This window comes from Gopherus flavomarginatus, chromosome 8 (genome assembly GCF_025201925.1).
Source record: "Gopherus flavomarginatus isolate rGopFla2 chromosome 8, rGopFla2.mat.asm, whole genome shotgun sequence".
Taxonomy (NCBI): Eukaryota; Metazoa; Chordata; order Testudines; family Testudinidae; genus Gopherus; species Gopherus flavomarginatus.
In genome coordinates this window covers 64,952,012-64,965,499 of record NC_066624.1, presented here as the reverse complement: position 1 = coordinate 64,965,499, position 13,488 = coordinate 64,952,012, and the positions used below count along the sequence as shown (strand labels likewise).

Here is a 13,488-nt window from a genome sequence, read left to right as displayed (position 1 = left end):
TAGCTGAGAAGGCTGGGATGTTAAAACAGTCACAGAAAGGGCTTATTTATTCATGAACTGTATATTCTGTCAACAAACAATTTGTGGGCTCTCACACCACGATACAGAATCCATTGGGCCTTATACCTCATCAGGCCAACACAAGAAGTCAACAGAGTCAATCAGCCTCCACTAAGAACACCATGCTCCCTGGCCCTCCCTATGTTGTTACATACAGGCAAGATAATCCCTCTTGTTCTGATGGCGCATACAGAGAGAGGCAGTCTGCAGCGTCTAGGACTAAATTTCCTATGGGATATGAGATCAGCATCTGCACTGGCTTTTACTTCTGGGTGCAATTCAAAGTGCTAGCCTAGGAAAACCAGTGCATTACGATTTCCATGGTGCTTCAGAGAAGCAAACCCGTCAAATTCCTTGAAAAATGCAGCAGTCAATCCAATCATCAAGAAGCCAATGCTCGACCCTGCAGAGTTCCCCAGCCACCATCGTGACTGCAACCTCCCACTCCTGGACAATATAACTGAGGAAGCAGTCGCATACTGGAGCCTGCTGGTTACATCAGCCAACCTCCTAGACGCCTTGCAATCTGTGTACAGACCAGAGCACAGGACAGAGACTGCCCTACTGGAACTAAAAAGATAAGCTCCTCACAGCCATAGACACGGAAAAGATCCCCCTGCTCCAGTGTTTAATTTGTAATGGAAGAAGGGCTGGGGCTCAAGCAATTTTTTCACATTCATAACTCATGCAGCAAGCCCGAGGTGCCGGGGTTGTGACCTGCCAGGCTCAGAAGTACTTGGGCTGTGACCTGCCAGGCCCAGAGGTGCTGGGGCACTGACTAGGGTTGCCAACCCTCCCGGATTGGCCAGGAGTCTAGTGGAATCGGCATCAATCTCCTGGTGGCTATTGAAAGCAATCCCGGAGACTTTAATAGGCCGCTAAAAGTCCAGTCGGCGGTTCAGCAGGGTGAAGGCAGGCTCCCTACCCGTCCTGGCTCTGCATGGCTTCCGGAAGCAGCCAGCATGTCCGGCTCTTAGGCGCAGAGGCGGCTAAGGAGTCTCCACGCACTGGCCCTGTGCCCCACCCAGAACCCCAACTCCACAGCTCCCATTGGTCAGGAACCTCGGCCAATGGGAGCTGCAAGGGCAGTGCCTGCAGGCAGAGGCAGCGCACAGCGCTGCATGGCTGCCCCTGAACTTAGGAGCCAGACATGCTGGCTGCTTCCAGGAGCTGCCAGAGATAAGTGCCACCCAGCTGAAGCCCGCACCCAGTAGCCTCTCCCATATCCCAATGTCTGAGCCCCCTCCTGTACCCAAACTCCCTTCCAGGGCCCGCACCTCAAACCTCCTCCACACCCCATCCCTCTGCCTCAGCCCAGAGCTTGCCCTTGCACTCCAAACCCCTCACCCCCAGCCCGGAGCTTCCTCCTGCACCCCAAACCCCTCATCCTAGGCCCCACTCCAGAGCCTGCACCCCCTGCCGGAGCCCTCACCACCTCTTGCACCCCAACCCTCTGCTCCAGCCCCGTGAAAGTGAGTGAGGGTGGGGGAGAGCAAGCGAAGGAGGGCGGGGGATGGAGTGAGTAGGGGTAGGGCCTCAGAAAAGGGGCAGGGCAAGGCTGTTTGGGTTTGTGTGATTAGAAAGTTGGCAACCCTGCTGTGACCTGCCAGGCCCAGAGGTGCTGGGGACTCTGACTTGGCACAAATTAAGCATTATCCTGCTCATAGTTCTGGACTTCCCTCCAGCCTTTGACAAGTGTACCACAAGGTGCTGCTAAGACGCCTATGTGACATAGCAGGAGTAGATAGCCCGGCTCTGTTGTAGCTCCAGCCCCTATCATTCCTCTCCAAAGAGTGAGATGGGTAACTGCTCCTCCTCTCTGAAGGCCTTTGTTGAGTCACACTATCCCTGCTTCTCCTCGAAATCTCCATGAGGCCACTGGGAGACCACAGGCTCTGCTGGCAACAGCATGCCAATAACACTCCACTCTCTATCTCATTCTCAACTGCTGCTACCACCGCCAAGAGGTCAGAATGCCTGCAAGAGATCGTCTCTTGGATGAGGAGCAGCTGGCTCAAGCTGAATCCAGGCATGACTAAAGTGATTCTGGTTGGAAACGGGAAACGCGGGGAAGCACTAATTGAGATACAAGCCCCACCTTCCACTGAAAGCCTCTCTCACAGGCTTATCTTTTTTTATGTTGAACAAAGTTCTCTCCTTGGCGCCCTCCACTAACTTTTTCCTGTGGTTGTCGCGTTTCCTACCAGAACACCAGCCAGCTGAATAGCTACTTTTGGATGTGACCATCCTGATTTCAGTACACAGTACATGAGCCAGGCCTAGGTATGCAATGAAAAAGGATGGAGATTCACTTTGTGCTGTTTTATTAATAAAGGCTCCTAGTTCTATTGCACTTGCTTCAGAACCCTGAGTAATATCAGTACTACTGTATTGCAGCAGTGGACCTTGTCACAGCTTGATGTCATCAGATAATGTGCTGACCCAGGGATGTCTCGATGTACCATTGATTGAGGCACTGGTCTCCTCTGCATAGCCATGCTGCTTTTTCTGTTTTGAGTCTGGCAAGGCCCCAACAGACACCTTTGCTGCCCTTGCATGACACATAATGTGAGACATGAAACTTTTTTGTCCCACACTTGATGGTTTCCTGGGCATCTTTTCAGAGGGTGTGTTCTGACAGCTGCTGTCACCTTTATTACAAAGCGAGTCTCTGCAGCCACAAAATTTTTGCTCATGAAACTAGAATGCCCCTCCTGGATGAAGTGCCACTGTTCCAGCTACAGCATCAATGAATAATGTATATTGAATAAATGAGAATTTATGTTATGGTTGCTATTGCATTAACAGTGTGAGGAGAGTACATGCTTGAAACATGGAAGAATAGGGTAATGTGGCAAATGGTTCCTGAACCAGGTGTTGTGTTCCCCAGATCCAGGCTCTTATTTCCTGACTGTTCGAACTCATAGACTCATAGACTCATAGGTCAGAAGGGACCAATCTGATCATCTAGTCTGACCTCCTGCACAAGGCAGGCCACAGAACCCCACCCATCCAATTTTATAACGACCCCTATCCCAGGACCGAGTTATTGAAATCCTCAAAAATGGTTTGAAGACCTCAAGCTGCAGAGAAACCACCAGCAAGCGACCCATGCCCCACGCTGCAGGGGAAGGCGAAAAACCTCCAGGGCACCTGCCAATCCGCCCTGGAGGAAAATTCCTTCCCGACCCCAAATATGGCGATCAGCTAAACCCTGAGCATGTGGGCAAGAGTCACCAGCCAGCACCCAAGAAGGAATTCTCTGCAGCAACTCAGTACCCATCCCATCCAACATGTCCCCGCAGACCACTGAGCAGACCTGTCTGGTGGTAATTCAAGATCAATTGCCCAAATTAACGATCCTATCATAACATCCCCTCCATATACTTATCAAGCTTTGTCTTAAAACCAGGAAAGTCTTTTGCCCCTACTACTTCCCTCGGAAGGCTGTTCCAGAACCTCACTCCCCTAATGGTCAGAAACCTTCATCTAATTTCAAGTCTAAACTTCCTAATATCCAGTTTATACCCATTCGTCTCTAAAGCTGCTGAACTCCTACGTCTGCATTATACAAACTAAGCATCCAAGAATCAGTGCAACATGGGGTTTAGCTGGCCATATCCCCCTTCTGCTAATCATGTGCTAAAAGAGACTGTTGTGCTGGAGGTGGTGTTACCAAGCAGTGTCCCCTCCTACAGACCTGCCTGAACCCCTTGGGTATGTACTCGACATGACAAGCCTGTGCCGCTGCTCACCGTTGTCCATGCTACCCTGGGTACACGACTATTTTTAGCATGCTAGCTCAATGAGAGCTGATGTGAGTACATCTATACATGCTGGGAATCACAGCCCTAGCTTCAAGTGTAATCATAGCCATAGAGTAGGCCTGCTTCATGCCACCTCAGGATCACAGTGGCAGAGAGCTGAGCTCAAATGAGGCAACTGGTAATGTCTGCAGTTGAAGTACACCAGCACTCCTGCCTAGTAGCGCAGACTAGCACCAATGTATCTGGGGATCTGGGTCTGTGATAGGTTTCCAATCAAAACTAACCAACAGCGTGAATTCCTAGTTTCAGATCCTGAATGCTCATAATGAAGCACTCATTAAAAATATAAAGGCTAAAAATTATAGAAGTTTGGTGAATAATTTCAAATTACAAATAAAGTTGAGAAAATCTGAACCAATTAGTGAACAGAAAAACAGGCAAAGGATTAGTTCCTGATATCACACCAGACTAAACCCATTTATTCCAACAGTTAGTCCAGATTTGCACCAGCATAAGTGAGGTCAGAATTTAGCTCCATATGCCCTGGACAAATTATTTGCAACCGAACTGTATGTAACAGTTTTGAATGTGTTCTCTGCTAAACTTCTTTGCATTTCTAAGAGGTCTGCCTGTTGGCCAGGGAAGTTGTCATTTTGTGAGTCAGATGTGACTCAGCGTGTATCAGAGGTGACACACTTCATCTTTTTCCCACGGAGACTTAATTGTGTTCATTCTTGTTTTATTGTTTCCTTAATATAACATAAGTCATTCAAACTGTAAGTACATTTGCTCATTGTGCACTGAAAAATATAAAACTGCTACTAGAATTGAGCAAATAGTTAATAAATGTAATTAATGTTTCACTGCCCCCCCAAACTGTGAGTGACTCAGTGAATGGCTACATTTACCTTGGCAATTTTCCCCATTTCATAAATGTTGGCTCTCTCATCTTCAAACTCGGTAAAGGATGCTTCGATCCTGGCAATGGTCTCCTCATGATTGTTGCAGACACTTGGAAGCCCTTTGGGGAAGTAGAAACGTGGAATGTTTATGGATACAGGGGCATTGATAAGGACTTTATTCACAGTCACAAGAGGTCGTGGGCTGACTGCTGACTTCAAAGGGGCTGGGGATGGAGTCCCAGGCTTCTTCTCTTGTTTATTTTGAACCTGAAAAGATAATGCAAGAAATAAATACTTTCCCTACCATATGAAGTAAAAAAAAAAAAAAGGGGAGGGGGGTGGAACCCTCCTGTTCCAAATGCACAAGACATTAACAAGCATCAAAAATACTTAGTAATTCATGTGTGTGTATAAAGTGATATAAAACTCCCATGTTAAAATTATTATTAAGGTTGCAAAGTCAAACATCCAAAAGCTAGGAAATGCCAGATTAAAGCTGCCTGTACAACCTTAGCACCGTCCCTCGGTACATGTGCATTATGATACAAATTTCAAATCACGTATTACTTTTTCCACAGCACCTCTGCCCCATTCAGTGCACAGGATGGCTGATGTTCAGGGCGTGAAGCCACTGTTCAATATTTCTTTTCATTCTCATCATTCAGTGTGTGGCCTCCATGACTTGTTAACTGCACAGCAGCCAGCTCCTGCACTGAATGAGTTGTTGGGCTTTTCTGTTTGTTTGTTTATTTCCTCATGGAAGTAGAAGCTTATTTCTATGGTGTTCATCACTACAGTTCCTGAGAGCCTGAATTCACCCTCATAACAGACACACGAGGCAGGCCAGTATTATTATCCCCTTTTCCAGATAGAAGAACTGAAGTCCAAAGATGTTAAAGCCAAGATTTGCAAGAGTGTCTCATAATTCTGGGAGCCTTAGTGACTGGGTGCCCAAACTGAGATGCCCAAGACCTGATTTTTCAGAGATGATGAGCACTGGCAGCTGCCATGTACTTCAATTGGAATTGTGAGTCATCAGCACTTTTGAAAATTGTTCTCAAGAAGGGCACCCAAGAGACAAGGAACACAAAATTAGTAGTTGCATCTTAAAAGTCTGGTTTAAGGTCCCAGTTCAGAAGAGTATTTCTTTGTAGGAAAGGAATGTAAGCAGATAGCTCAGAACAAGACTTGAGCATGTGCTTAAGTGCTTTCCTGAATCTGGGACTAAGTTATTGGCCTAACACCACACAGGAAATCTGTGGCAGAACCAGAGGTATAGAAGCTGGTAGTCCTGTGTCCTAGTCCACAAGAGCGTCCTTTCACTCCCTGAAGACCCCTGCCTCATTCACTAAGCAATCTCATCCCATTCACCATTCTGTCTATAATGGATGTACATTTATTAGGGAGGCACACTAGGCCATCCATTAATGAACCTCTGTAGTCTTTTAGTTCTGTTCACTTTAATATTTTTTGGAGAAAAGTCATTAAAATTATAAGCCTGATCATATTCTAATTTTAAGTACTTTTGGAATACCTAAATTATGAGGTTATAAATTTAGAATTTAAAAAAAGACCCCCTCCCTTTTTTTTTTAAGACATGACATGGGGATCTTTGTTCCGGGGCTTTCTTAAACACTTTTAATGTGAAATAGTAGAAAATAGTCATCAGATTACACATTGATAAGTAATACTTTATTTTTTTGGAAAAAGACAAAACTTATTAACCATTAACTAGCTTACTCAGTTGTTTACAGTAACATGGCAGAAACAGAGGGCTGATGAGCCCACCTGTGATGTCAACGTTTCCCTGACATCGAACAGTTTCTTGTCCAGTCTCCTAACTATAGAACCAAACATAGGGTGGCGAGACGCCTGGCTTCAGTTATATTGTGAGCAATAGGAAATAGCAGACATCTTTACTAGGGACAGTGTCATTGCCACATGCAACAACTACATGAGAGAGAGTCTCTCGGGGGCTAATTGGATAACCATATATTATTTAAAAAAAATAAACTTTAAGCTTCCTGTCTATGTTTTTTCAATGTCTTTATTTGAAACATTTGTAAAAAAGACAAGGAACTTCAAAGAAAAAACACTTTGTGTAAATCAGTTAAGGTTGCCAAGAGACAACAATGCCAAATATAAAACCACAAAAAACTCAAGAAATATAGAATAAAGTCATGTGCACACATCCATTACCTTCTCCCACATTCTCACCCAAAGATACGCTCACAGTCAAATCCTCTAGCAAATCAGCCCTACTGAACTATAGTCACCAAGATGATACCAAAACAACCTTAACTCTGTTCTCTGAGGAATGCATAAAAAACATAATGTAAGTCTCATGGATAAGATACACAGTAGCCCACAAATCAAAGATCACACATCCATACTGCTAAAAATATGTAGCCAAAACAACCCCAGTGATGGGAAAAAAAATACTAGCATCATTATACAGTACTATTGTTCACAATTCTAGCATTACACAGACATTTGTTATAAGAGGTGTCAAAGCTCCTAAGAAGAAACACCACCAGGCTCAGAACCCCAAACAGCAGAAACTAAAGATACATCCCACAGGGACATTGCTCTCCTTGGCATAGGGCCTGTGGGCTCAATCCTTTCCTGACAGCAGGGTTCTAGAGTAGGGCAGGTGGCCCTGGGAACATGGAACTCAATGAGAGGAGAAAGCAGGCCTTTTTTGTGTGGTGGAGGGAGATGAAGGGACCTTCTGTGTTGGTATGCCTCCTTACCCTCCAGCAACTACTGCTGCCCAGGGGCAGTCACCTCACTTGGGCCTGCTCTACACTACACGTTTATACCAATTTTAGCAGCGTTAAACCAATTTAACGCTGCACCCATCCACACAACGAGGCCCTTTATATCGATATAAAAGGCTCTTTAAACCGGTTTCTGTACTCCTCCCCGACGAGAGGAGTAGCGCTGAAATCGGTATTACCATATCGGATTAGGGTTAGTGTGGCCGCAAATCGACGGTATTGGCCTCCACGCGGTATCCCACAGTGCACCATTGTGACCGCTCTGGACAGCAATCTGAACTCAAATGCACTGGCCAGGTAGACAGGAAGAGCCCCGCAAACTTTTGAATTGCATTTCCTGTTTGCCCAGCGTGGAGCTCTGATCAGCATGGGTGGCGATGCAGTTCCAAATCTAAAAAGAGCTCCAGCATGGACAGTACGGGAGATACTGGATCTGATCGCTGTATGGGGAGAGAAATCTGTTCTATCAGAGCTCCGTTACAGAAGACGAAATGACAAAGCATTTGAAAAAAATCTCCAGGCTGTGATACAGAGTCCACAGCACAGTGTTGTGTGACAAGCGTAACAGAAAGCCAAAGAATCAAATGGACGCTCATAGAGGGAGGGAGGGGGGGACTGAGGATTCCAGTTATCCCACAGTCCCCGCAGTCTCTGAAGAGCATTTGCATTCTTGGTTGAGCTCCCAATGCCTTCAGGGTCAAACACATTGTCCGGGGTGGTTCAGGGTACATCTCGTCAATTTACTCCCCCTCTCTCCCCGTGAAAAAAAGGGGAAAAAAATCATTTCTTGACTTTTTTCAATGTCACCGTATGTCTACTGCATGCTGCTGGTAGACGTGGTGCTGTGGCACTGAACAGCAGCATCCTCTCCCCTCCCTTCCCCGGTGGGAGACGGTACAGTGCAGTAGGACTGGTAGCCTTCCTTGTCATCATCCTGTGAGTGCTCCTGGCTGGCCTCAGGTGAGGTCGGCCGGGGGCGCTTGGGTAAAAATAGGAATGACTCCCGGTTATTCCCAGCAGATGGTACAGAACGGCTCGTAACCGTCCTCATCATAGCAACTGGGGGCTGAACTCCATCAGCCCCCCCACTTCATGTCTAAAGAAAAGATTCTCTACTGCCTGGACTATCATAGCAGCGGGAGGCTGGGCTCCTCTCCCCCACACCGCTTAATGTCCTGCCTGGACTATCATAGCAACTGGAGGCTGCCTCCCCCTCATTTTATCTCACTGAAAAGTCAGTGTTTCTTATTCCTGCACTCTTTATTACTTCATCACACAAATGGGGGGGACCCTGCAATGGTAGCCCAGAAGGGTTGGGGGAGGTGGGAAGCAACCGGTGGGTTGTTGCAGGGGCAGCCCTCGTGAATGGCATGCAGCTCATCATTTCTGCGGGCTCTGACACGGAGCGGCTGTACTCTCTGGTTCTCTGGTACACTGGTTCTCTAGTACACTTGCCCCATATTCCAGGCAGGACTGACTATATTTTTAGATACAATACAAAGGTCATTCCCATTTTTGTCTTTGCGTCCCCAGCTGACCCCAGCAAAGGTCAGCCAGGAGCACCCATGACAGCAGCAGACAGTACAGAACGACTGATAACTGTCATCTCATTGCCAATTTGCAATGGCACAGCAGTTAGTACAGAACGACTGGTAACCATCTCTGCTACCTTGCAAAGCCAAATGACTGCTGCTGTGTAGCGCTGCAGTACCACCTCTGTCAGCGGCATCCAGTACACATACAGTGACAGTGACAAAAGGCAAAACGGGCTCCATGGTTGCCATGCTATGGCGTCTGCGAGGGCAATCCAGGGAAAAAGGGAGCGAAATGATTGTCTGCCATTGCTTTCATGGAGGAAGAAATGAGTGACGACATTTACCCAGAATCACCCAGGACACTGTTTTTGCACCATCATGCGTTGGGATCTCAACCCAGAATTCCAATGGGTGGGGCAGACTGTGGGACCTATGGGATAGCTACTCACAGTGCAACGCTCCAGAAATCAACGCTAGCCTCGGTGCATGGACGCACACCACCGAATTATTGTGCTTTGTGTGGCTGCGTGCACTCGACTTTATACAATCTGTTTTACAAAACCGGTTTATGTAAAATCGGAATAATCCTGTAGCGTAGACATACCCTTGGAGTCTGGGAACCTTTTCCTTCTGGAAGCCATTCTTGTCCATCTGCTGCCCTCCTATGGCTCTTCCTCCTCCTCTGCACCCAGATGTCAGGAGGTATGATGGGAGGAAGTAATATTTATTTAATCTTTAGTGGTTTCACTTAAAATATTTTTAAAGGAGCTGGTAAGTAAATGTTAGAATAGTTTTGGTTACTGTTTGCTAAAATTATTCCAAATATTTTCAGGAAGAAGGAGCCTTGTTTAATTTAATTAAATAGAAGCAGAATTTATGGGTGGCTACTGAGGCAGCCACTCATCTTTGCTGCTTTTGGTATTTTCTAGGAACATGGAGCCTTTTTCCTAACACATTTTAAAGACTTTAACTTGCTAGGAAATTGTTTTTAAAAAGTGAAAGCAATGCAATTGCTGGAGCCTTTCTGATTGCAATTTTCCATTCAGTTTGCTGGCACACTGTTCAGTCTGTCCCACCGAGACCTGTACAGCTAGCCTCTCAGAGATGGGGGCAGGGAGGAGGATTTCTTATCTCCTAACTCTCTCTTCGTGTTTCCCCCTGTAAGCAGAGAGGAATTCTTCCCTCCACAGGATTCCCTCTCATTGCAGAGTGGGCATGTGTGTGTATATGTACACTTGCAAACCACAGCATAGTAACACACAGGCTCTATATGGGAGCCCCGAGAGCTCAAAGGCCAGGTTTCTGAGCCTCTCCAATTCTCTTCTCCTCCTCACAACACAGAAGCAGCAGGAGACCTGCACCAGTCTTCAGTAACTTCCGATTCAGTCAGTACCAGTTTTCAAAAGTGAGGCAGTGTAGTTAGTGAATCAGGCCTTAGATGTGGACTCAGGATACCTGGACAGGGGTGCTGGAACAATCTGTACAGTAGGGGTGCTGAGAGCCATTTAGCCAAACTGTAAACCTTGTATACCAGGGGTAGGCAACCTATGGCATGGGTACAGAAGGTGGCACGTGAGGTGATTTTCAATGGCACTCACACTGCCTGGGTCCTGGCCACCGGTCGGGGGGCTCTGCATTTTAATTTAATTTTAAATGAAGCTTCTTAAACATTTTAAAATCCTTATTTACTTTACATACAACAATAGTTTAGTTATATATTATAGACTTTTAGAAAGAGATCTTCTAAAAACATTAAAATGTATTACTGGCACGCAAAACCTTACATTAGAGTGAATAAATGAAGACTCAGCACACCACTTCTGAAAGGTTGCCAACCCCTGCTGTATATAATGGAAACCCCTTCAAGTCAGGGGGTGAGGCAGCAGCCCTACTTCTAGCACCCAGGCACCTGGATTCTACTCCCAGCTCTGCACTGACCTGCTGGGTGACCTCAGGTAAGCCATTTCCTTCCCAGAGTCTCTGGTTCCCCTGACTCCCTAGTCTGTCCTTCCTACCTGGGGTGAGTTTTTCTGGAAGCACCAGTCTCTTACTATATGTCCATACAGTGCTCAGTCCAATGGGAAACCTCAACAGGGGCCTCTAACATGTAACATTAGTGCAAATAATAACAAATGAAACAGAGACTGTGACAATCCCAGCATTTCCAACTCTTGTGGTTTTACTGTGAGCCTCGCAATAACTTATATTTTACTTAAAGCATTTAAGTAAGTAGGAAAATAAATGGGTATTTTACTTATTTATTTTAAAATGACTCCAGCTCCTAGAGTCATGTTACTATGTGCAAACTTCAGCTTTCACTGAAAAAAAGAAGTGACATTTCTAGCCCTCATGGCTGTCGAGAAATATAGAAAAAACATGATCCACGTGAACAGAATGGCCCAGAAACCAGAAGGGTAAGAAAAAGAACCCAAAATATATTACTTGTTTTAAAGGAGCCTGACTCTTCTTTTTAATATCTGGGGTTTGTGATACTGCTTTCTATCCAGCCCCAGCCCCCATAACCACAGGACCAAAGATATCACCTCCATCAGGAACAAGATTTCTCTAGGGAGCCGAAACATTCCTGACTCAACCCAGAACCCTCTGATCCTGGACCATCACATCACAGGGTGGCCCCCTTCTCTTCTCTCCCCTCCTCTCCATTATAGGTATAGACTCACATCATTCATAAAATTCCTTTATACAAGACTTTATCAACTCTGCCCTCCCACACAAACAGCCCTGGCCTCTAGGCAATCTTCTCACTCCCCAGCTATCTGGTGCATCATAGCCTTACTAGCACAGACAGCGAGACCTTCCACAACCTCCGTATCGCCAGTCCCACATATTCAAAAGTGGTGAATAAGAAAATTGACTTAAAAGTAGGGCTGTCAATTAATTGCAGTTAACTCATGCAATGAACTCAAAAAATTAATCATGATTAATTGCAGTTTTAATCAGTTGAACAATAGAACACCAATTGAAATTTATTAAATATTTTGAATGTTTTTCTACATTTTCAAATATATTAATTTCAGTTACAACACAGAATACAAAGTAGAGAGTGCTCACTTTATAGCATTTTTATTACATATATTTGCACTATAAAAATGGCAAACAAAAATAAATAGTATTTTTCAATTTGTCTCATACAAATATGTAGCGCAATCTCTTTATCGTGAAAGTGCAACTTAAAAATGTAGATTTTTTTGTTACATAACTGCACTCAAATACAAAACAATGTTAAACTTTAGAGCTTACAAGTCCACTCAGTCCTACTTCTTGTTCAGCCAATCACTAAGACAAACATGTTTGTTTACATTTACGGGAGATAATGCTGTCTGCTTCTTATTTACAATGTCACCTGGAAGTGAGAACAGGCATTTGCACTTTTGCAGCTGGCATTGCAAGGTATTTACATGCCAGATATGCTAAACATTTGTACGTCCCTTCATGCTTTGGCCACAATTCCAGAGGACATGCTTCCATGTTGATAATGTTCTTTAAAAAAATAATGCATTAATTAAATTTGTGGCTGAACTCCTTGGGGAGAATTGTATGTCTCCTGCTCTCCTTTACCTGCATTCTGCCGTATATTTCATGTTACAGCAGTCTTAGATAAGAACCCAACACCTGTTGTTCATTTTAAGAACACTTTCACTACAGATTTGACAAAACACAAAGAACGTACCAATGTGAGATTTCTAAAGATAGCTATATCACTCGACCCCAGGTTTAAGAATCTGAACTGCCTTCCAAAATCTCAGAGGGATGAGGTGAGGAACATGGTTTTAGAAGTCTTAAAAGAGTAACACTCCGATGCAGAAACTACAGAACCCAAAGCATCAAAAAAAGAAAATGCTGGTGGCATCTGACTCAGATGATGAAAATGAACATGTGTCAGTCTACACTGCTTTGGATGGTTATAGAGCAGAATCTGTTATCATCCTCTGGAATGATCGTTGAAGCATGAAGGGACATATAACTCTTAAGTGCATCTGGCACATAAATATCTTGTGACGCCGGCTAAAACAATGCCATGCAAACACCTGTTCTCACTTTCAGGTGATATTGTAAACAAGAAGTGGGCAGCAATATCTTCTGCAAAAGTAAACAAACTTGCTTGTCTGAGCGATTGGCTGGACAAGAAGTAGGACTGAGTGGACTTGTAGGCTCTAAAGTTTTACATTGTTTTGTTTTTTAATTTAGTTAATTTTTGTACATAATTCTACACTTGTAAGTTCAACTTTCATGATAAAGAGACTGCACTACAGTATTTGTATTAGATGAATTGAAAAATACTATTTCTTTTGTTTTTTACAGTGCATATATTTATAATAAAAATAAATATAGAGTGAGCACTATGCACTTTGTATTCTGTGTTGTAATTGAAATCAATATATTTGAAAATATAGAAAATATAAAAAACTATTTAAATACATGA

The 13,488-nt window shown here is 44.6% G+C and overlaps 1 protein-coding gene across 5 annotated transcripts in view; it reads right to left on the bottom strand.

The window, feature by feature from the left end:
- The window catches only part of PPP2R3A (protein phosphatase 2 regulatory subunit B''alpha), a 767,863-nt gene that overhangs the window by 70,031 nt on the left and 684,344 nt on the right, over positions 1–13,488 (bottom strand). For all 5 annotated transcript variants that reach the window (XM_050965378.1, XM_050965375.1, XM_050965376.1 and 2 more), the window contains one exon: positions 4,736–4,996. In XM_050965378.1, the coding sequence (XP_050821335.1) occupies positions 4,736–4,996 (261 nt within the window). The remainder of the gene's footprint in view (positions 1–4,735; positions 4,997–13,488) is intronic.